The sequence below is a fragment of the Salvelinus namaycush genome, chromosome 20 (genome assembly GCF_016432855.1).
Source record: "Salvelinus namaycush isolate Seneca chromosome 20, SaNama_1.0, whole genome shotgun sequence".
Lineage (NCBI taxonomy): Eukaryota > Metazoa > Chordata > Actinopteri > Salmoniformes > Salmonidae > Salvelinus > Salvelinus namaycush.
This window is the reverse complement of record NC_052326.1, coordinates 17,735,770-17,760,881: the sequence shown is the minus strand read 5'-3', so window position 1 is coordinate 17,760,881 and position 25,112 is coordinate 17,735,770. Positions and strand designations below refer to the sequence as shown.

At 44.0% G+C, this 25,112-nt stretch overlaps 1 protein-coding gene across 1 annotated transcript in view; it reads right to left on the bottom strand.

The window, feature by feature from the left end:
- The window catches only part of LOC120065097 (succinate--CoA ligase [GDP-forming] subunit beta, mitochondrial-like), a 138,067-nt gene that overhangs the window by 57,269 nt on the left and 55,686 nt on the right, over positions 1-25,112 (bottom strand). The window contains exons 3-6 of the mRNA XM_039015815.1: positions 4,700-4,799; positions 3,304-3,394; positions 1,283-1,435; positions 735-824 (exon numbers count right to left, since the gene is read on the bottom strand). Of these exons, the coding sequence (XP_038871743.1) occupies positions 735-824; positions 1,283-1,435; positions 3,304-3,394; positions 4,700-4,799 (434 nt within the window). The remainder of the gene's footprint in view (positions 1-734; positions 825-1,282; positions 1,436-3,303; positions 3,395-4,699; positions 4,800-25,112) is intronic.

Below are 25,112 nucleotides of genomic sequence, written 5' to 3'. Positions count from 1 at the left end.
GACACACATCCGCAAACACACACACACACTTTTTGTAATCTCAAAGTTTTCAAAGAAGCAAAGTTATTTCAAAGAAGGTTCCATTCCACACCTGCGTTTTAGAAGACACAGAGTTTCAGAACTAAACTGACAAGCCAGACACTTAGCGAATCATTTTCCTGTTCAAATCAATGGCCATTCAATACCAAAACAGGCTAGTATTACACAGGGTGTACCTCTCAGACAACTGTGTATGTTCATTTCATTTTTTTTTTTTAAGTATTCATTAAGTTGATTTATACGTTTTCCCCATTGTAACATTGAACTAATCCAATTCTTTATGCTGCTCTGCTCACAGATAGGCATATACAAATTAGCAATATAATGCTACAAGACAATTGGCTCTAAAATGAACCAGATAATAACTTTTAATATCAAATGTGAATTGTGGAGTTTATACTGGCCAGGACTGGCTACAGCAACACTGTCTGTTCATGATTTTGAGAGGAATCCAAAAAATGTAATGTACTTCAGTGACTACATTTTTGTTATGCGCTATAATGGTGAACCTATAAAGCTTTGTTTGTTGTATAAGGACGTATGAACTTCTATAAACCAGCATAGAGAGCCCAGTAGACTGGCAGTGTCCTATCCAGTTTCAACAGCTCTTGAGTTGTGTACTGTGGGTCTTCAGTGTGTGTACACTATTCTGCTTCTCTGCACTGCGGCTCAGAGAGCTTCGCCGGGCCCATCACCTGTCTCTCCAGAGGTCCTTTGAAACCCAAATGAGCTGCCATGCGGAGCGCCTGGTCGTCTCGCACCCCCTCGAAAATATCTACGACTTCCTGTGGTAGCAGAGAGAGGGAGAGAACGAGAAAGAGAGAGAGGGACAGAGCGGGTCAGAGAGAGAGACAGAGAGAGAGACCAAGAGAGAGAGAAAAAGCAAGAGAGAGACCGAGAGAGAGAGAGAGCAAGAGCGAGACAGAGAGAGAATGGAGACTCAAAAACACTGCATGGTAATATGACAAAAAGTGGATATTCATTAAATCACGGAAGCTGCAATTAAGTGGTGGCAACCTGCCAGATGTGAGGAAAGGAAACCTGATACTGTAACGATGGCATTATAATTATCAGGCACTTGTAGAGATGAGATTCTCACATGGAGAAGGGATCAAGGGATTTATTGTACCAATCAGGGGAGGGAGAGAGGAGAGATAACACCGCCAGTGAATGGTGAGAGGTTCCATGTTCACATCTGTAGTCATTTGTAACATATGCTGCTTCAGAGCTCACAGAACTGTACCTTAAATATGAGCTCTGGGGTTTTGTCGGCCACCTCCTCTATGTCCATCCCACCCTGAGGACTGCCCACCATGACAGGCCCGTTGCAGGCCCGGTCCATCAGGATGGCAAAGTAGGTTTCCCTGGTGATGTCCAGGGCTTCAGCCACCATCACCTGGTCAGTAGGGAGAGAGTCGGTCTACAGAGTCAGGCTACTGCCTTCCCATCACAGACTGTCCTCAGACACAGACTGTCCTCAGACACAGACTGTCCTCAGACACAGACTGTCCTCAGACACAGACTGTCCTCAGACACAGACTGTCCTCAGACACAGACTGTCCTCAGACACAGACTGTCCTCAGACACAGACAGACAGGCAGGATGGAGAGATACTGAACCATTACAACTCAGAGAAACTGGGGGTTCTAATTCTACGCTGTAGTGAAAATGAAGCAAAGTGCTGGGAGATGGCAAACGAAGAAAGTGAAAATAGAAAAGAGAGATTCATGGAAAGACAGAGGAATAGAGATACGTTGGTTGTTTGTTATCAGTTTCCTGCAGCCTAACTGGACCGTGTTAATTTGGACTTATTGACGACGCTCGTTCTCCATGTCCCATGCAAACAGGGACAGTGCAGCCCTCTTTCTCTCTCTCTCTCTCCCAGCTTAACGTCTTGATCTACCTTTTCCACACCACTACCACCCTCTCCCGGTCTTTCTCATAATCTCACTGCCTTTCTGTGCCCCTCTCTCCCTCTGCTACTCTCTCCTCTGTCTTTTATGACTTTCTCCCCCTCTCCCCAGCCCTGGTCCATACTGGCAGTAGAACCATGCTCTGTGTCATGTCTGGAGAGGTTGGCTGCAGTATGGTGAAGTGAAGAGACGTGTTACAAGGGCAAGTTGACAGCCGCCCCTGGTTCTCATTCAGGGAAACAGAGTCCGACAACAGAATTACAGCCTGTTAAGAGGGCGCATACTCAGGCCTGGATCCTGTTCAATCACTGCAGCTCTCTCGGGCTACTTTATTACTTTGATCCCATGCCTAATCTAATACGAAACAGGCTTTGAGAGAGGCTTGTGACTACAGCCAGATAGCATCATATCTCCCATGTTTGTGAATGTCTTAATTTTTCTGAAATTAATCTTGTGTGTACCTGTTTTAATGTATAATACATGATGCATGCCTGCGTATCATACCATAGATCCCTCTGGGAGGATTTATCATGATACACTTTTGCAAGAAATCAATTTTCTGTGCTTAGTTTATAAAATAAAACACTATCAGGCATTGTGTTATGTCAGTCAACTGACGTGCCATGGATAGATAATGCAGCACATTTTTCAATATGAAATGACATCTCACAACAATGCTTCTGCAGTTAGGATTTCTGTGTTTACATTTTTCTCTTTCCCCTCAGCCCGGGTGTTGTTGTAGTGAACTTCCACCCCCGCCAGCACTTTCTATAAAAATGGCAAATGTGTCACTCATTTGATACTTCGCCTAAACTTTGCAGCAGGGGCAGGAGCAGAGCGAGGTGCGTTCCTGGCTGGCAGGAATGAAAGCAAGCGTTAATGGGGAGCTCTAGGCCATATTTCACTAAAAGGGGAAAGAGAAAGAAAGAGAGTGAGGAGAAACACAAGCTACAAGACAGGAAGCCTTCATTACCTGCAAATGTGTGTTTTTGGTGTGGCTGCAGAGTGTGAGTGAGGAAAATTATATTCCTGCTTGTTAGTGACACTTGGAAATGGTTGTTTACGTGACTAACACTTTGGTCTCAGAGAGGCCCTGACTCGCATGCATTATTTGTTGCAATGAACCATGATAGCAAATAGCACAAAAACACAACAAATGACATCGTCTTCAAATGGCATGTCTCCACTAGAGACCTATCCCCAGAACTAGTGGAACAACAAAATATATAGACTCATGTATTATTGCCCCGATGCTTGTGCAGTCATTCATTTCATGTAACTGTATTACTGAATTGAAATAAACCGGAAATTAGAAAAACAGAATGATCTTTTACATCCAGCTGTGACTCACCGTTTTTACTTTCACTCCCTCCTTTGGAGTCTGCTTGGTGGTCAGGCTATAACCTAGCATCTTATTGGCCAGCTCACCCACCACCGAGGGGCTAAAGTCAAAGAAGAGACAGGATTGGCCCAATTACAACCACTCCATTAATAGATATTTGAATCGAGAATAAACAAGAACAAAAACCTAGAGGACAAACATCTTTCAAAAATAGAGGACTATTACCGTGGCAGAGAATAGACAGTAATTATTTTCAGCTCCTGCGAGCCTTTTTCATTTCAACAAAGACATGGTTCAGCACATTTGTAACATGACTGTAACATGTTCTGACAAAGCACTGTTTTAGGAGAATCTTCAATATGTCTACACATCTCTTTGAATACGGCTCTCCTGATTTCAGCTCCTCTTTAAAGGCAGTGTGAGCGTCTCATTCCAGCTCTCGCTTTGCTCTGGTTATAGAATACAAATGAAGCCTGAGGTTGTGCTCTGCTTTGATAGATGGTAGTAGAGTGTGTGTGCACACATCACTGTCTGGGGAGGCTCAACTTCAGATGGCTCACATAGAAAGGTTTCCGGCTATCCCAAATACCGAAATAGGGTGACAATGACACATTTGGTAGCAATTTGTCGTAATTCACAGTTCAGTCCATAACATGGCTGCTACCTTTGTTACATTTGTCATTTTAGCATCGAGAATATTTCTAGTAACTGGCCAGAGTATGTGATAAGGATTTTGTAACAATGTGCGAGCTAGGAGAACAATATGTTTGTGCTCCAACAGAAGAGCACAATTCCAGTAACCTACCACAGTAGAGTTCAGTGATGCATGCACAGTACAATTTCCCAATGATACATTTACTATTTCAAAGTTTAAATGGGGGCAGTTGTCCCTAAACAGTGTTTCCCAAACTCGGTGCTGGGGACCGCAAGGGTCCCCATTTAGTTTTTTTCCCTAATACTACACAGCTGATAAAATAAATAAAAATCGAAGCTTCATGATGATTTGATCATTTAAATCAGCTGTGTAGTGCTAGGGCAAAAAACAAACTTGCACTCTTCGGGAAATTTGGGAAACCCTGCCCTACACTATCAAACTTGGCGTGTTAGGTAACTGCAGCACAGGGAAAGCAACACTGCATCTAGGAGGGATCTTGTAAAAACTATGACTACAGGAGGACATCTCTCGGAAGCAGTAGTTACCGAGAAAACAAAACAGAAACACTCTGAATGGTCCACAAACCCAAGTGAGTGCGGGCGGAAGTTGTTGGGGGTACTCCAGTGGAGGCTGCGGAGGGAGACCATGTGTTTGATGTATTTGATACCATTCCACTTATTCCGCTCCAACCATTACCACGAGCCCGTCCTCCCCAATTAAGGTGCCACCAACCTCCTGTGGGGTACTCACTCTTTAGTTAAGTGCACTCCACCTTTAAGGCCACTGTCGAACACGCCCTTGCCTCGTCCCCCAGCCAGAATCTGGGCCTTCAGGACTATCTCCTTGGCACCTGAAAAGAGGAGAGAAGGGCACCGTCAGCAGGATAGAGAGATAGAGAACCAGGTTGTGAGAGAGGAGAGGAGCGTTAGACCTCTCCAATCAGTACATCACCACAGAGGCCCATTACACATCCCCCCGTCTCTGAGTCAGATGTCATCTCACCCATCGCCCTGTTTCTCTATTAGCTCCTGTGCCCCTCCAGAGGAGAGGAGGGTTAGGAGGAGGGGACAAAGGGAGAGATAGGGCTAGCAGGGGAAGTATATGACGGGATGAGGGGCTGCAGAAAGAAGGGTACTCCAGCTCAAGTACGACATTCCCCTCCAGCACTGCTAATTACAGAGTAAGAAGACAGGATAGAGAGGGTACCCAGGAGAGGACAGTCGAAAGAACAGGCCCATTATAGACAGCAGGTGAACACACCCATACCAGGCTCTCATGCACCCATCAACAGACATGATTCCAAAGACATAGGCACACACACAAACATGAATCTAAACATGTAATGCAACTGTGATTATTATTTTTTTGACCGATGTCTTAATTTGCACTATAATTTGTGCCATGTCCCAAATTCATGCCATTTTAAAGATACGAACAACACCATATGCCCTACTTGCCCTCAAAGTCCTCCTTTCCACACCAGGAGAGAGAACTTCAGGTAGAGCGTTCAGCTGTCTGTCCAGCTGCCCCCTGAACACCCTCCCTCTCTATTCAAATGATGCAACAAGGGCACTTGATGGGATACATATGGTCTTGAGCTATCATTATCCTGGCAGGGAGTTCCGACATGGGCCAACAGTGGGGCAACCAGAACATGCCTAGAAAGGTACGTTGACCTTGGGCCAGGAACATGGCTCCCTCACTAGCGAGGCTCCTCAAGCAGAGTGGAGTGTCTCTAGACGTGCTCTACAGATGAGGCTAAAAGCTCAGGCTGCTACACAGTAGGAACAAAACCCAGATAAAGTAGCCTCTGACAAGGTGGCAGGGATTAAACCAATATTGCATTATTGAGCGCTCTCTCCCCTGGGAAGAGAAGAGAGAATAAAAGGTGAACACATGCAGGGACTGTAAGGCGTCATAACTAAATAAATATGTTAATAAAAAAACTGAGTGTCCTGAGTGTCCTGTGTGTGCCGCAGAGAGGGACTGAACAGAGGAAATTACTTTTCTTTTTAAATAAGGGAGCCAATGAGGAAGGTGTTCTTTCTTAGCACTGACAAGAGGCCTGGTGCAAGGTGAGAATAGGACCACGACAGGGCTCTCTGAAAGGAGAAGAGGAGTAAGGGATGAGGAGGATTAAGGCGCAACATGGATAGGAAATGGACAGAAAATACAAAAAAATAATGAGGGAAAATAGAGTGGAGGGAAATGTGTAGACTATATAGCCAGACAGATGATTGGTAACTGAGAGGCGGCGCTCCAGAGCGTGGTTCTGGACAGTAGTCTATCTCACACTAGGATCAGATCAAGGAGCCCTGATAACACACCAAAGCCCAAATAATGACTGATGATTTATCACACAGGAAAGAGAGTAGCTAGATAGACTTAACAGACACCATTGGAGGATATGAAGCTTACTTATTGGAAGAAGAGAGAAACCCTTTAATGAATGGACCGTTATCTCCTCAAATCAATCGCTTGGAAAATTGGCCTCGATTACACATACAAAAAAACACACCCAACCTTAACAGTGGCATCTAAAGAACACCAAACACTTCACTCAACCTGTTCATTTATTTCCACTTTTCTCCAACACTGTCATCATTGTAGGTTCCTCCGAAGCTGCCACCACCAAGGCAAAAAAAACCTGTCCTTTAAAATGCATGGTGAAGTAATGACGCCCTCGAAAGATCCCAGTGAAACTAGCACTTGGAGAGAGCAGAGGAGACATTACCCATTAATGCTCCAGACATGAAACATCACCTAACACAGGCAGGAATGGAGACTAATGACTGTGAAGGACAGTGAGTGGATGAGAGAGTGTTTACATAGACATGCAGTGCCAGAGGAGCAGTATTACTGCGTTAAACACACACACTCTGCCCCTAGACAAGGGGAAACAAGGTCACATGTCTACAACACTTGTGTGAACATGTCACCCGGTACTGAATAGCATTTATGGATTGGTGTGAGTCTCTTACTGACTCACACACAGACTACATTTTATTCAATGTGTCTGGTATTTGCTCATCAAAAAGTAGGCCTACATCTTGAGGGATATTTATGGTATTTCTTTATCAATGGCAGCCATTGAAGGCAACAGATTTGTAGAGAAAAATGTGTTCTCTGTTACAGCCAGTTATCAGAGTACCAAATACAAAACAAAGAAATTGTGTGCTGCCACCATGAGCAATTGCTGATAGTATTGATGTGGGGGTTAAGAGGTACAGTCGTTACATTTTGGGAGATGAAAGAGATATCTTTCTAACAGCAGGTAGCACAAAAACAACAAAAGAACTCAAGGAGCCAAACAGAGCCAGCACTTAGTTTATTGAATGTAGAGTGATGAAATCAGATACACTGTAAGTGTGGTTTGACCATGACACAGCACTAACATTTAATATGCAAAAACATGCACAACCAGGACATGATTACAACAGTTATTTATCTTACCTGGGACACTAATATTATTACAATAATACATTCTCAGAAGTTGTGCATATAAGCAGTAAAAGTTGAGGAGAATAGGGAATCCCTACTTTAAACGTGAAGGGACAAGCAGGCAGTATAGGATAACCAGCTATCTATTTCATTGGAACCATTTATGGGCATGACGGATCTGAAAAGGGATATTTTCTTCTCTATCTCGTTTTTCTTTGGGACACACAGAAGTACATCTCCAATCGCATCAGCTGTAATCTGAATTATACAGCCGTCCCCGGGCTAACTCATTTCCCAGTAATGAACGCAAATGAACTCCCAGCTTATTTACTGATGACAGACAGCAGTCAGCATCGAGGCTGTTACTTCTGCCTCGACAACGTTTTCCCTCTCTTTTGTATTTCAAACGTTCTGCCCTGCTTATCTCTCTCTCTGGAAGGATGTAGCCCAGGGGTTAGGGACAGCAGAGTTAGCGTGGCCTTATATTTCATTAAGCTGTAAAAGCCTGTGCACTGGGGGACTGTATAAAGGGACAGACACAGATGACAAATCAATCTGGAGAGAATTCAAGTTTAAAGTTTTATTAGTCGTCGTACTCATGGTATCCCGTAACATGCTTATTTTCAGGTTCCTTCTCGACAATGCAACAATAAAAAATAGTATAAAAAGTAAATATCTCAGTAGAATAGAATAAACATTTTAGCATACAGTTCGCCTTCTGTCATTCAGGTTAGTGTTGTGGAGTAACTACAATGTTGTTGATCACAGCCATTAAACAAACTGTTTTAATGTCTCCATTGGCCTCATCGTGAAATACCTGAGCGGTTTCCTTCCTCTCCCGCCACTGAGTTAGGAAGGACGCATGTATCTTTGTAGTGACTGAGTATATTGATACACCATCCAAAGTGTAATTAATAACTTCACCATTCTCAAAGGGATGTTCAATGTCTGCTTTTCTTTACCCATCTAAAAAAAGGTGACCTTCTTTGCGAGGCAATGGAAAAGCTCCCTGGTCTTTGTGGTTGAATCTGTGTTTGAAATCCACTGCTCGACTGAGGGATCTTACAGATAATTGTACGGGTGTGGTGCAGAGTTGACTCACTTAGTGAGTCCATGAAACTTATTTGTTAAGCACATTTTTACTCCTGAACTTATTTAGGCTTGTCATAAAAAAAGAGGTTGAATACTTACTGATCAAGATATTTCAGATTTTTTATTTTTAATACATTTCTAAACATTTATAAAAACATAATTCCACTTTGACATTATGGGGTATTGAGTTTATGCCAGTGACACAAAATCTCATTTTAAATTCAGGCTGGACATAACAAAATGTGGGAAAAATCAAGGGGTGTGATTTATGGTACAATATTTACACGTATTTTGGGGAAGGGGGGATTGTGGGGCAAGTGTTTAAATTGTGCAGTATTTACCAATCCTAATAAGAGTCTGGTAGAAGCAGTTGTGAGGTGTGTAGCGTACGTGAGTGCATGTGCAGAGAATTAGAGCAGGTGGTCAGTCCAGTTCAAGTGTTCAGCATTCTGATGGCTTGCACATACCAACAGGCTCAGAGAACAGTTCATGGCTGGGGTGGGTGGGGTCCTTGATGATGCTACGGGTCTTGCTCAGGGTCCATTTCGAGTAGATGTCCTGGATGGGTGGGAGCACGGTCCCAGTGATGTATTGGGCCATCTTCACCACATGCTGGAGGGCCTTGCGTTTGTGGACGTAGAAATTCCCGTACCAGGCCGCGATACAACCAGTCAGGACGCTATCGATGGTGCAGCAGTAGTATTTGTAAAGGACCCGGGGTGGCATGCTGAATTTCTTCAGCCGCCTAGATATGCTGTTGCGCCCTCTTGACAAGAGTGGTGGTCATGTTGGTCCATGTCAAGTCCTCATTGATGTGAACGCAGAGGAACTTAAAACTGCTGACTCGCTCTACTGCAGTCCCGTTGATGTGGATCAGGGCATGTTCCCACCTCTACTTCCTGAAGTCAACAATCAACTCTTTTGTTTTTCTGATGTTGAGGGAGAGGTTGTTGTCCAGGCACCATAATGCCAGTTCACTTACCTCCTCCCTATAGGCTGACTCATCTTTCTTGGTTATCAGGCCTACAACCGTGGTGTTGTCAGAAAACTTGATGGAGTTGGTGTCGTGCAAAGCCACAGTCGTGGGTGAACAGGGAGTACAGCAGAGGACTGAGGATACACCCCTGGGGGGCCCCTGTGTTAAGTGTCAGTACAAAGGAGGTGTTGCTGCCAATCCTCACAGCCTGTTGTCTGCTCGACTGGAAGTCCAGGATCCAGTTGCAGAGAGCGGCGTCCAGACTCAGGGCTCTGAGCTTGGAGGGAACAAAAGTGTTGAAAGCTGAACTGTAGTCAATGAACAGCATTCTCACATAGGTCTTGTCCAGATGTGTTATGGCTGTGTGAATAGCGATGGATCTGTTAAAGGGGTAGGTCAATTGCAGCGGGTTCAGTATTCTCTCTCAAAATGAGATGCACTCGCTAACCTTCTGTCTGCATGCCACACCATGGAGAGGATAGGGAAAGTCAGACTGAGCACACCCAGTTCCCAGCTTCCCAATGTGTGTTTTGGTCTATTGCAAGTAATGTGGCAGCTACATGTAGAAGACTAATCAAAACTCTGGGGAGACAGAAAACACATAAGGATAATCAAAGAGTGAACATATTCAGTGTCTCCTATGGATAAGGGATTCAAACACTATTAGTAGAAAGTAAAAGGGCCTTTACAACCCCAACATTGTCTATTAGTGGTGTGAAAGTTTAAACATTAAATGAAATTGGGACCCTTAATGTTAAGAAAACATTTTTTGTTCCCCCCCCAAAACATTGGAATCACCTTGCTTCTGATCTTTCTCTTCGCTAATGACGCAAGTGTGTGTTCAGTCTTCGATCTGTTGGGTGTAGAATATCCTAGCCTATTCAATGATGACAGGCCCTGCTTTACTGAAGTTGCGAGACATTGCAAGCCAGGAAATTGCGAAATACAGCATTCCATTTCGACACAGCTTTTGATTGCCGATAGATAGGCCTAGTGCACGATTCTGACTCTGTCTGCCTTGTGGCAGACCTGCCTATACTGTGCCCATCCCCTCTCTCTCGCCGTCCCTCGCTAACTCCCTATGAAACATGCCTTGCGTTTGTGTTCTCAGAAGTACGGCAAATAACAAGACTCCTCCGTTGCAAAAATACTGAATCTTAATGAATAGATTCTGCTTCGAGTGGGTATTGTTTCATATTTTCTGTGATGCAACTTTAATCAAACTCTCAATTCAAGAAATAACGGAATTTAATAACATTCTGGGATAATATGAAAAGCTACTTCTCCAAGTCACTTTTAACCATTTAGAATCTACATAATGACTTGTATCGAGAACACATCTAGGCCTATCACTCTGCTCTGCTGCTGTAATGAAGTCGAGTTTCATGCAGCATACAAACTTGTAAGCCTTCATTTCTTTATGACTACTACGAGGCTAATGGTAAGCCACCGAAAACAGAGTATATGACCCCTTTGAGCTGTGCAATGCTGCTGCACTCTCCATCCTGCTGCGTCTCTGCTCTCCAAGCCAGGTAAAGCCCACTTTAAGGCTGAATCTAATGATGCCGTCTCTGTGGAGCTCTACAGGGGTTCATCCTCAGCCTAGACCTCTGCTGACTGCTACAGTATCACATCCTCCTGTCACTGCCCTCATGACAGCTGACTCCTCGTTAGCCTCGTCCACCTGGGTCCACACAGTGCCAAAACTAACGAGTCCAGAGCTGGACTAAGTGCCACACTATGACAGAGAGGCAGAGTTCAAATCCTTAGACCAGTGTGGAGAATGTTAGTCACTCTGGAGGGAGACAATACCCAGATGTATGGTCATAAGTTTTCAAGACCAATGTCTCGATAAAGGCTAGCATACTGTCATCCAAACCAATAGTGGCATTCTATAGGAATAGCAACAAGGGAAAGAGCCGAGGTCATTATGATGAGCATATTGGAGATGAACACGGCACGTACGCAGCAGCCTTCTGGGTTTCGCGGGGACTTGGTGAGAAGAGTTCCTGCAGTGAACGGTGTGCCTTCCACTGCTCTGGAGTGATTCATATCACTTTAACCCCTGCAACTCTAGGACCACAGTGATGTGTCATAAGCTTCAAGCATCAAATCAAATTGTATTTGTCACATGCGCCGTAAACAGGTGTAGACTAACAGTGAAATGCTTACTTAGATGTCCTTCCCATCAATGCAGAGAGAAAGAAAATAGGGAAATAATAAGTAATAACACTAATAAATAACAATAACTTGGCTATATATACTGTACATGGGGTAACAGTACTGAGTCGATGTGCAGGGGTACGAGATAACTGAGGTAGATATGTACATATAACTAGGAATAAAGGGACTAGGAAACAGGATAGATAATAAACAGTTAACAGGTTGTACAGGAGGGGACTACGAGGCGATAGTCATTTAGACAGGTTACCTTGGCGTTCTTGGGCACAGGGACTATGGTGGTCCGCTTGAAACATGCAGGTATTACAGACAGGATCAGGGAGAGGTTGAAAATGTCAGCGAAGACACTTGCCAGCTCTTGGAAATCATAATACCACATTATTAGCGCCATCCATACACCATACGGAATATGTCTGAAATAATTCCACAGTATCTTCACATACAATGAGCAGGTTAAGCAACATAATGAGAAGGAGGAAATACCATAAGCTGCTTATAGAAATCTGCTCTTTCAAGACAGCCTTACTTTCCAAAGCCTATTTACAGCTATTAAGAGAATTTCAGTGGAGCATATCTTTTTCTCACGTTTTAAGACTTCTGCCATCTATGATGCTATGGCTAAAGACTAAGCCTATACAGGGAAAGCGGAGGTCTACAACATGGCTTTAAGATACTACTAGCATCACATACATTGCTCTGCCTACTCCATACTGCAATAAACTGCGCATATGGGCATACAGTAGGCGAGCATGTCTAGGCCGTCCGTGCCGGTCCGGTCTTGTCCAGTCTGCGTTAAAGAACTTGTGCTTAAACAAGCTCCTCCTCCTCCTCTCCCGTGTCCTCTCCCCAGGAACATGTCCTCTTGGCAGGTAACGACACCAGGTAAACTCCTCACACCATACGTCTTCCTGTGTGACAGGCCGGTTCTCGGGGGCCTAAGCCATTCTGTCTGTCACCAAGAGGCATGCTGGGAAAATGGCGGTGTCACTGAGATAGTCTGTGGAGCTGCAGGTAGGCCTAACTTGCTGCACACTCATTCTGCCCCATCTGATCCTCTGGTAAACGAGAACGCTGATGTTTTCCTGGCTGTGGCACTTCAGTTTGTACTTGGTAGTTGAAATCGGGAGAAAGCAGCAGAGAGCATGGCTGTTTTGATTTGACATTAACAGTTACGCTAATAGCTATGGAAATGCACTTGGCTACCTGATAAACATTTGCATAATACTCCATTCAAACACCATGCACGTAAATCACAACAGCATGGTGCTCAGGGAGGGAATCCACACAAACTTGTTTAGAGAGAATAAATATTTTCTCTGCAAAAAAAATCATTGCAAAAATAAATGTTCTCCATGCTGAATAATTCCTCAGTTCTCTCTAAGAGTGTAAAGATAATGTTGTATAATGGAAAACTCCATATTTCACATAATAGCAGTTAGGGCCGGGACCATTCCAGGATCACCATATTTTTTGTGTTTTGTTTCCTTTCCATGATACTAACATCGGTCCAGCCCTAATAGCATTACAGTTCCTCATGCAATCCACTTGCTGACTCCATTTTGTCATATACACACACACGTCTTAGGGCAGGGAAGCCCTGATTGAGTCTATGCCAGCCAGAGGATTGGGTGCTTGCTGTTTGTGACCCAAAACTATTGTTGCCATCTCTATCTGCCCTCTAGAGAGTACTCTGCTAGCTGACAACATTCATGACTAAAGTGTATGTCAATCAAAATCCTATTCTCACTTCCCAATGCTGTTTGCCTGTTTCTCCACATCTCCCTCTCCCCAAGCCTCTCAGAACCAGCACAACATATCTGAAGTTTTGGACCAACTCAGTGATTACATTATGCAACTCCCCACTCTGATACTGCACACATTCCATTAAGAGAGAGACTCATGTCTAGCATCATCGAGCATGGTGTGATTCCACTTCCATTTAGAGAAGACGCACCTTATCAAACCATCCCCATCATACACACAGGGGCATTTCCCCCTGAGACACCAGTGTCGTCAATGTTTATGGTAATGTCAGCTCTAGTGTTAGTGTTTCCATCAGGAGTGTGACACTAAAGACTTGTGAAGAGCAGAATCAACAACTTCTGCATCAAAACATTTGCTTTGTGATAAGGTGTTAACCATGCAAGGTGTCAACCCACGTTCACTGTAGGGCTGCACGACATGAGATTTTTTTTTTGTAATTGCGATTTCTTTTAGCAAGTATTGCGATTGCGATTTGACTTGCGATATAGATCAAAATCCTAGGGTGAACAGTTGCAAAGTGGAAAGCAGCATCATTATTGTTTGTAACAATCTGTTGACTGCATTTGACTGTTTGACTGCAACAGAACTGCATGCCATCTTAGGGGGTTCACACGCTTGATCCCTTTCAGACTATTTTTTTTTACTCAATGCGTGTCACGAATCCCGCCGAGGATGGTGCCTCTTCCTGTTCGGGCGGCGCTCGGCGGTCGTCGAAAACCGGCCTACTAGCTGCCATCGATTCTCTTCTTTTTGTTTCTGTTAGTTTGCGCTGATTGGGTGCACCTGTTTTGAGTTTAGTTTTGTGGGTAGGCTATTTAAGGGCAGTAGGCCCGCTGGCTTTTGTGCGGGCTTGTTCTCTGTTATTTGGTGTTGGATTTTTATGTGGAATCTATATTTTCCGGACAGTTTAGTCCTGTGTGTTTGGACTGGTATTTTCATGCGCCCGTGTGTTTGGGCATGATCGTTTTCCCTGTCTACAGGAAATAAATCCACGTTCTTGAATACCTGCTCTCTGCACTTGACTCCTCCACCCAGTACTCCTAGCAGCTCTGACAATGCGGTTCGTTTAATTGTTTTGTGCTGTGTGAACTTTGTGCAGTGTGAACTCAAAGGAACTCTGACCCCTCAAAAGCGCCTCCGAAGCGAACAGACCATCTCGAGAGGTGGTCTAAGTTCTGTTCACTTGAATTCCACGGTCTGGTTACCTTTTTTTAGGGCAATATGAACACAAAGCTCCCCAGGTTCACTTATTCCCACCAAACACCAGATTACTGCAACACCATTTCCCCTGTCATAACACCTCACACTAGACTACTGCAACAACATTTCCCCTGTCATAACCCCTCACACTAGACTACTGCACCATTTCCCCTGTCATAACCCCTCACACTAGACTACTGCAACAACATTTCCCCTGTCATAACCCCTCACACTAGACTACTGCAACATTTCCCCTGTCATAACCCCTCACACTAGACTACTGCACCATTTCCCCTGTCCTAACCCCTCACACTAGACTACTGCAACAACATTTCCCCTGTCATAACCCCTCACACTAGACTACTGCAACAGTGTTTTTCCTGTCATAACCCCTCACACTAGACTACCACAACAGTGTTTTCCCCTGTCATAACCCCTCACACTAGACTACAGCAACAGTGTTTTTCCTGTCATAACCCCTCACACTAGACTACCACAACAGTGTTTTCCCCTGTCATAACCCCTCACACTAGACTACTGCAACAGTGTTTTTCCTGTCATAACCCCTCACACTAGACTACCACAACAGTGTTTTTCCTGTCATAACCCCTCACACTAGACTACCACAACAGTGTTTTCCCCTGTCATAACCCCTCACACTAGACTACTGCAACAGTGTTTTTCCTGCCATAACCCCTCACACTAGACTACAGCAACAGTGTTTTTCCTGTCATAACCCCTCACACTAGACTACCACAACAGTGTTTTCCCCTGTCATAACCCCTCACACTAGACTACTGCAACAGTGTTTTTCCTGTCATAACCCCTCACACTAGACTACCACAACAGTGTTTTTCCTGTCATAACCCCTCACACTAGACTACCACAACAGTGTTTTTCCTGTCATAACCCCTCACACTAGACTACCACAACAGTGTTTTTCCTGTCATAACCCCTCACACTAGATTACTGCAACACCATTTCCCCTGTCAGAACCCCTCACACTAGACTACTGCAACAACATTTCCCCTGCCATAACCCCTCACACTAGACTACTGCAACAGTGTTTTTCCTGTCATAACCCCTCACACTAGACTACCACAACAGTGTTTTTCCTGTCATAACAACTCACACTAGACTACTGCAACAGTGTTTTTCCTGTCATAACCCCTCACACTAGACTACCACAACAGTGTTTTTCCTGTCATAACCCCTCACACTAGACTACTGCAACAGTGTATTTCCTGTCATAACACCTCACACTAGACTACTGCAACATTTCCCCTGTCATAACCCCTCACACTAGACTACCACAACAGTGTTTTTCCTGTCATAACCCCTCACACTAGACTACCACAACAGTGTTTTTCCTGTCATAACACCTCACACTAGACTACTGCACCATTTCCCCTGTCATAACACCTCACACTAGACTACTGCAACATTTCCCCTGTCATAATCCCTCACACTAGACTACCACAACAGTGTTTTTCCTGTCATAACCCCTCACACTAGACTACTGCAACATTTCCCCTGTCATAACCCCTCACACTAGACTACTGCACCATTTCCCCTGTCATAACCCCTCACACTAGACTACTGCAACATTTCCCCTGTCATCACCCCTCACACTAGACTACTGCAACATTTCCCCTGTCATAACCCCTCACACTAGACTACCACAACAGTGTTTTTCCTGTCATAACCCCTCACACTAGACTACCACAACAGTGTTTTTCCTGTCATAACCCCTCACACTAGACTACTGCAACAGTGTTTTTCCTGTCATAACCCCTCACACTAGACTACTGCAACAACATTTCCCCTGTCATAACCCCTCACACTAGACTACCACAACAGTGTTTTCCCCTGTCATAACCCCTCACACTAGACTACTGCAACAGTGTTTTTCCTGCCATAACCCCTCACACTAGACTACAGCAACAGTGTTTTTCCTGTCATAACCCCTCACACTAGACTACCACAACAGTGTTTTTCCTGTCATAACACCTCACACCAGACTACTGCAACAGTGTTTTTCCTGTCATAACCCCTCACACTAGACTACCACAACAGTGTTTTTCCTGTCATAACCCCTCACACTAGACTACCACAACAGTGTTTTTCCTGTCATAACCCCTCACACTAGATTACTGCAACACCATTTCCCCTGTCAGAACCCCTCACACTAGACTACTGCAACAACATTTCCCCTGCCATAACCCCTCACACTAGACTACTGCAACAGTGTTTTTCCTGTCATAACCCCTCACACTAGACTACCACAACAGTGTTTTTCCTGTCATAACCCCTCACACTAGACTACTGCAACAGTGTTTTTCCTGTCATAACAACTCACACTAGACTACTGCAACAGTGTTTTTCCTGTCATAACACCTCACACTAGACTACCACAACAGTGTTTTTCCTGTCATAACCCCTCACACTAGACTACTGCAACAGTGTATTTCCTGTCATAACACCTCACACTAGACTACTGCAACATTTCCCCTGTCATAACCCCTCACACTAGACTACCACAACAGTGTTTTTCCTGTCATAACCCCTCACACTAGACTACTGCACCATTTCCCCTGTCATAACACCTCACACTAGACTACTGCAACATTTCCCCTGTCATAACCCCTCACACTAGACTACCACAACAGTGTTTTTCCTGTCATAACCCCTCACACTAGACTACTGCAACATTTCCCCTGTCATAACCCCTCACACTAGACTACTGCACCATTTCCCCTGTCATAACCCCTCACACTAGACTACTGCAACATTTCCCCTGTCATCACCCCTCACACTAGACTACTGCAACATTTCCCCTGTCATAACCCCTCACACTAGACTACCACAACAGTGTTTTTCCTGTCATAACCCCTCACACTAGACTACCACAACAGTGTTTTTCCTGTCATAACCCCTCACACTAGACTACCACAACAGTGTTTTTCCTGTCATAACCCCTCACACTAGACTACTGCAACACCATTTCCCCTGTCATAACCCCTCACACCAGACTACCACAACAGTGTTTTTCCTGTCATAACCCCTCACACTAGACTACTGCAACAACATTTCCCCTGTCATAACCCCTCACACCAGACTACCACAACAGTGTTTTTCCTGTCATAACCCCTCACACTAGACTACTGCAACAACATTTCCCCTGTCATAACCCCTCACACCAGACTACCACAACAGTGTTTTTCCTGTCATAACCCCTCACACTAGACTACTGCAACAGTGTTTTTCCTGTCATAACCCCTCACACTAGACTACCACAACAGTGTTTTTCCTGTCATAACACCTCACACTAGACTACCACAACAGTGTTTTTCCTGTCATAACCCCTCACACCAGACTACAACAACAGTGTTTTTCCTGTCATAACCCCTCACACTAGACTACTGCAACAGTGTTTTTCCTGTCATAACCCCTCACACTAGACTACTGCAACAGTGTTTTTCCTGTCATAACACCTCACACTAGACTACTGCAACAGTGTTTTTCCTGTCATAACACCTCACACTAGACTACCACAACAGTGTTTTTCCTGTCATAACACCTCACACTAGACTACTGCAACATTTCCCCTGTCATAACCCCTCACACTAGACTACTGCAACATTTCCCCTGTCATAACCCCTCACACCAGACTACTGCAACAGTGTTTTTCCTGTCATAACACCTCACACTAGACTACCACAACAGTGTTTTTCCTGTCATAACACCTCACACTAGACTACCACAACAGTGTTTTTCCTGTCATAACACCTCACACCAGACTACCACAACAGTGTTTTTCCTGTCATAACACCTCACATTGGTGCCACAAAAGAGAGAAGATGATGTTCAGGGGCGTATTCATTATGCCGATTCTGTTGCAAAATGTTTCTTTAACGGAAGCGGGGAGGAACCTACCTGAGTTTGTCCAACAAACTCTCATTTTAGTTGACTGTTTGGATAATGATTACACCCCTGGTTTGTGGAAAAAACGTATGTGTTTTTGGGATATTGATTAGCGATTGCCAAGGATGAACAGAAATTCCAAAATGTGTGTGGAGTTTTTAGTTCAGCTAAGAGAGCTTTATAAGCTGTTTATTCGATTGTGGGATTTGAAGTGTAAAAAGGCACAACATCTATTCTAGCTCTTAAAGGGGCAGTAGTGTACATTGGGTGTACAATTTTCAATTACAGCATTATTTAATCTGCAGTTATTCTTCTGCTGTTTATTATGTTACTAATCATATTTACATGAACATTTACATGCAGTATCTTCTGATTACAATTATGTCTCATCTTGTAACTAAATGCAATCCATTAGCTACATCTACAGTAGCTGTCCAATAACATTCTGATGGAATGGCATGTCCTGCACCTTGTAAAAACTCAGAGTGCATCGAGTGAATGTTGGAAAAATCTTGTTTTTTTTCTAAACATAGAATGTGAATGCAAAGAGGACTCGGACGCCAAAATAGGTGAAGTGAACTGGCAAAGAAAGTTGAGTCTTCATTCAAAGGCAAGGGCAGTGTGAATACAAAGAGAACTACGTTTCTGCTTTATTGTTTTACCCCAGAGTTCACTTTAAAGACAACTTCTACTCTCTGTTCATCATATATGCATAGTCACTTTAACCATACCTACATATACATACTACCTCAATAAGCCTGACTAACCGGTGTCTGTATATAGCCTTGCTACTGTTATTTTCAAATGTATTTTTACTGTTGTTTTATTTCTTTATTTACCTACACACACACCTTTTTTTTCGCACTATTGGTTAGAGCCTGTACGTAAGCATTTCACTGGCTACACACCTGTTGTATTCGGTGCACGTGACAAATAAACTTTGATTTGATATTGGTTATTTTAAAGAGTACTATTGCAATATAGATACTGCACATGTCAATATTGCGATTTCAATGTGCAAACGATTAATTGTGCAGCTCTAGCTCAGTTAGCCTTTAAATGCAGGCTGAACAGTACCAGTGGACTGGCCTTTGCCCCAAGTCAGAGCAGGTCCACCGAGGCCATGGCACGGTGGGACACGGAGCCGTTCCGAGGAGGCCGGAAACACAAAAGTCTGATCCTTTTTGGTAAAACAATGGGGTCAGTCTCAAGTGGAAATGCCCCATAGGTGAAAGCATCAGGTATCAGACAGTACAAAAGTGCTCTCCTGTCCACTTGACTAGTATAAAAGGATGTATTAGGTCCAGCTGTGGCTGAACCCGATCCCAACACTTCTGAAAGACAGGAGTGATCTTGCTGGAGACACCACTCATACAGCACTCGTTGTTATTGCGAGTGTTTGCACTCTTCAAAAGACAGGCTTGTTTTCTAGAGGGGGAGATAACAGTGGGCTTAACAGTGCTTGAAGTGCTGGCTGGCTAAGGAGGGAGGTGTGGACAGAGACTAGGAGAGTCCATCCATGTTGGCCAGCATTACAATGCTCAGACTCCAGGCTTCTCCAAATCCCTCACTCAGCAGAGACAGGGGTTGCACGGAATCTGACGGCTCATTGGATACTCAAGACAATATCATACTGTTTGATGTTAATCAATTAACAAGGCTACTTCTAAAGTTGATGGAGAACGGGATTTATTTAACTATGTATGCCAGGGTAGGTCTAGGGCTGTGGTGGTTATAACATTTTGTCAGCAGGTTATTGTCATGCAAAAGTCTGCCGGTCTCACGGTAATTGACCGTTAATTAACAAACACATTCAGCATCTCCAGACCTCCACACATACAAGCTGCTGATGTACGACTTTGGAACATCTACATTTTAAAAAGTAGAATAAATAAATTAGACACCATCACAATAAATCCTTTATTTATTTTAGGCAGGTCTAAAGAAACATTATGTGAAGAAAATGTATTTCAGGAAAACAGAATATGAGTTGGCTTACTGTATGTTATCTGACTATGTGGCTTGCCATAAACTGTAGGCTAGTTCATTTAGCAGACAAGATAGCCTATAAAATAGCCTATCTTATATGATATTATAGTAAGAATATAATAATTTAACTGAATAAAATAAAGGATTTTTCCCATTCCGGAGTAGCGCCTATGAAGTGGCTATGTTGAGCGTGAAGTGATCATTTGAAACAGGTCCTACACGCTAGATTTAGAGTTATTTGGCAACTTTAGTTGTGAATGACAAAAACCTTAGAATGTCTTAAAAATCTAAACATATGGGCTGCATGATTGTGACGTAGAAGTCCGTCACTGGCCGCGGGCAGCATTTGGTTCTTTAACGCACGCACACATTCATCACTCCTCCCTGCTCCGTTATAAGATAAGTTAACAATGTGGGTCGACACACAAATTAACTTCTGTCTTAGTACATACATTTCATACTTGTCAGTGTTCATATTTAAGATATGCAATATTTATTATACTTATCAATGTTGTGGATGAGCGCTTTGTTTGTTCGTTCTGTTCCTCTCTCTCTCCATCTCTGTAGCTTCTGGGTATGCTGGAAAAGGACCCGAGCTAAGGGATTGGGCTGACTTTATAGTGCCTGTCCCAAATGGCTCATTAATGTAAATGGGCATATGGGCATATTGAAAGATACTGTCAGTAGTGATGTAATGTTGTAAATGTTATGTTGTGGTATTGTTTAAAAAACGTGTTGCAATGTATATCCTTTAGTAGGTTTAGTTAATGGAAAATGTAGGTTTGTATAGTTAATTGCTTAATTAATTAGTGTTAATTGTTCTGAGGGGAGGGGCTAGCCCTACAAAAGGAGCCTCTCTTTCAGTTCATGAGAGAGGCATTTTGGATTGAGCTGTGGATGGGGCAGCATTGTTTTAAGCTGTCCCATAAGGTAGATGGTTGATGGCAGTACTGTTGTTTTTTGTTCCGGAATCACCTTGTAAATAAACACCTTTGCACAGAAGAACTTTTGCGGTTCCGCCATCTTTTTATTTTGATAGAGGTTAGGTTTTCCAGTTTAGCCTTCTGGCCTACTCTACGTGACATATGGTGGCAGTGGTGGGATGGCGCACCGCAAATCAGTGAATTCCAACAAGAGAGGTAAAGGAATGCGTACAGGATTGCGTTCTCAGCAGCAGCATCAACTGGCAGAAAAGGTACCTGAAGTTGAACTGGGGTGGAATACCATGGAATCGTCTGGTGAAGAAGAGGTCAAGTATGGAGAACTAGGAGCCCGACCAAGGGGCCAAACACAACCAGAACCATGTGAGTTACCGGTTGAACCAGCAGATACAGCCATAAAAGACCAGCTGACTGACGGACCAGTTGGGGGACCAGAACCACACCCAACCATGGTAGCCCTTTTCCAGCAACTTTTCACCTGCCTTGAGAGGAGGGACGAAGACCTCAAGCAGGAGTTACGGGGCCTACGCCAATCTATCCTCACAGCTCCTCACCAAGCGGAACTCGTCAGTGAGAGCCCAAGATTGGGTCTGCCAACACCAGGACGACAAAGGCTCGTCGCAGCAGGAACTTCAACTCCACTGCAGGCTCCCCAAGCAGTAATGAGGCCAGCACCAGGAGACCAGTCCAGCAGTGTTAACGTCCATCTTCCAGCATTCCTGAGGAAGGAGCCAAAGATGCCCTCATACCAGCAGGGGGAGGACATTGAAAACTACCTGCTGAGGTTTGAGCGCATGGCTAAGACGTGGCAGTGGCCTGAGGTAGAGTGGGCCTGCAGGCTTGTCCCATTGCTCACGGGCAAGGCCTTAGAGGCTTACACAGCAATGGATGAGGGGCTGTCCAATGTCTACAAGGGCTTGAAGGAAGCGCTGCTGGTGAAGTTCGATATCTCACCGGAGACCTACCGTCAACGCTTCAGAGCTGCATCGACGCCATCGGGTGAGTCGCCGACAGACGTACCACCGCCTCAAGGGTCTCTACCGACGATGGGTTCGACCGGAAGAGAAGACACAGGACGAAATCGGTGAGGTCATCATCCTCGAGCAACTTCTACAAGTTCTACCACACGACATTCGAACCTGGGTCCGAGAGCACGAGCCCAAGGACGGGCTTATGGCGGCCAAGCTTGCACTGCAACTATAGGCTATTGGTGACTTAAGAAGTCTGTACAGCTGTCCTCTCATCAAGTAATCATATTTTCAACCATCAGACTATTCTCAATGTAATCTTGTCTTTACTAATATGTAAAATGACTTTGGATTAGAATGGCCCCTTATCCAATGGGTAGGAACAGGGGCAGGGCAAAGTAGCCTACCTGTCATCTAGATGCACTCGAATAGTGAATGGAGGCCATGCGCTTTACCGCCGGGTCCGTTTTTCAATGATGCCAGGTAGGCTACTTGGGTTTCATAGAGGAGCATATGAGCAGCTGAGAAATACATATAACAACCCTTATTTCACTCCAAGCATCAGCCTCTGTTTGAGGAGCACGCGTCGCTGGGCGACAGGTGATATTCCGCCCAAACTCTGTATACCAGGGGCTCTCCAACCTGGTTCCTGCAGCTACCCAGTGCTTAATTTGGGAAACCAAGTGAAATCTGTTCGGGAACATCGATAATAACATGTTTTCACAACTAAACATATTTCACTAAACTGTTGACAGCCCCTCTATCTGGGCACTCGAGAAAGGAATAAAGAAGCGAGGGGAGAAGACGGAAACGCATCGTGGTGAGATTCTGTATAGCTAAAGGTAATATCATCCAACGAATTATGAAAAAAAAAAAAACTTTTACTAGGCTATTACAAATACAACTGTAGGCTAACTGTAATACACCCTGCACAATCGATGAACCAACAGAATCGCCTAGGGCAGGGCTGCTCAACCCTCTTCCTGGAGATGTACATTCCTGTGGGTTTTCAGTCCAACCCTAATTTAACACACCTGATTCTACTAATTAGCTGCTCAACAAGACCTTAACTAGCTGAATCAGATACGCTAAATTAGGGTTGGACCGAAAACCTACAGGACAGTTGGGCAGCCCTGGTCTAGAGCTATAGGTTCTCTCCCAGACTCATAGATAGAAAGTTTGGAGGTAGCATAAGGTAACCAGTCCATCCAGTATGCATAATAATATGGTCCACACTCAAAAGGAGATTACTCAAATGTGTTTAATTTTAGAATATAGGCTAGACCAATTATGTTATGTTTTATTTTTTATATTTTGTTATGTTTTTCTGCCATGCATAATATGCGGTAGGCTATGTATTGCATAACGGCACAATCAATTTTAATTCAGGTTTCTTTTCGGGCTTGGGCTCATAAGCCAATGCATAAGCTCTAATATGTGTATTGGTGTTTTTAATGAATCATCACCTTAGAAAGCACTATACATTTTGTTGTGTGTTAAGCTTTTAAACTACATCCACAATGACCATGTTTTACACACAGTTTCACCCTGCTGCTGAACTTCTTTCTTTAAATTGATCATCACAGTGGTGTTTTAAAAGCAGGACACTGTTGAGATGATAAATGTTCGATGTGATTTTCGAATGCATTTATGTCAGTGGTTAGAGGGACAATAGAGCCCTGAGTACCAGGCCATTAGGACCCCATGGCCACAAGAAAGTTGGGTACTACCAAAGCATGTCCAGAGTGCATAAAAAGGAGATTACCGTGACTAAACGGTCAAGTGGAGTTTTACTGCGGTCATGACTTATGACTGCCGGTAATAGGTCACAGCAACAGCCCTAGGTAGGACTACATCTAGTCCTGATCCTGTGTGTTTTAGCATGGCTAGAATGCAGGCCTCATCCCAAGTCATTTCCAGTCATTGGTGGGAAAAGCATCATTATCAAACAGCGTGCAGCGTAATAGAATGGAATGAGAATGGGTCCCACTGTATGCCGCAATCCAGATAAAGGAATTTAAAAAAAACTGGAACGAATGCACTGCCGAGACCGAGAAGAAGAAAAAGTAATTGTATTTCTTATTACAAATTTACTGCTCAATGGAGCACGGAATAGCCCTAATAAAACAAGCAATTTAGAGGCAACATTACCAAAATAATGGCACCATACCTCCTGCCTGAACAAGTGTTGGCGAGGCGACGCATCAGGGCCTAAAGTGTGAGCAACGGTAATGTTCCTCCCGCAATATCAGCCGCCATGAGTCCAAAATTACATTTTGATTTGTGAGGTCCCTGAAACGCAGCTCAAATTCCTCATAATGTATTTACAAAATAATTTGAGAGGCATTCCAATTGTTTTACCACAGAAACACAAATCAGAGATGTAATTATGTCTATTTATGATCCAAACTCACAGATTTCCGTAACAGCAGCGGTGGCTTTTTGTTTTGCTTTCCTTCACAGCGCTCACTCACACATTCTATTAGTGATTGGGGCCTGAGCAGGTTTGCTTATAGTAGCTGGCTGCAGCTGCACCTTTATGAAAGAAAGTGGGTGTTATACAAACACAGGAACATTGCACACACTGGGCATAAACATACTCATATAATCTCACACAATGGGGTCTTCCTGGCGTATACATCTACATTAGCATTCACTTCCGTCATCACGAAGTGCTTAGAGAGGCT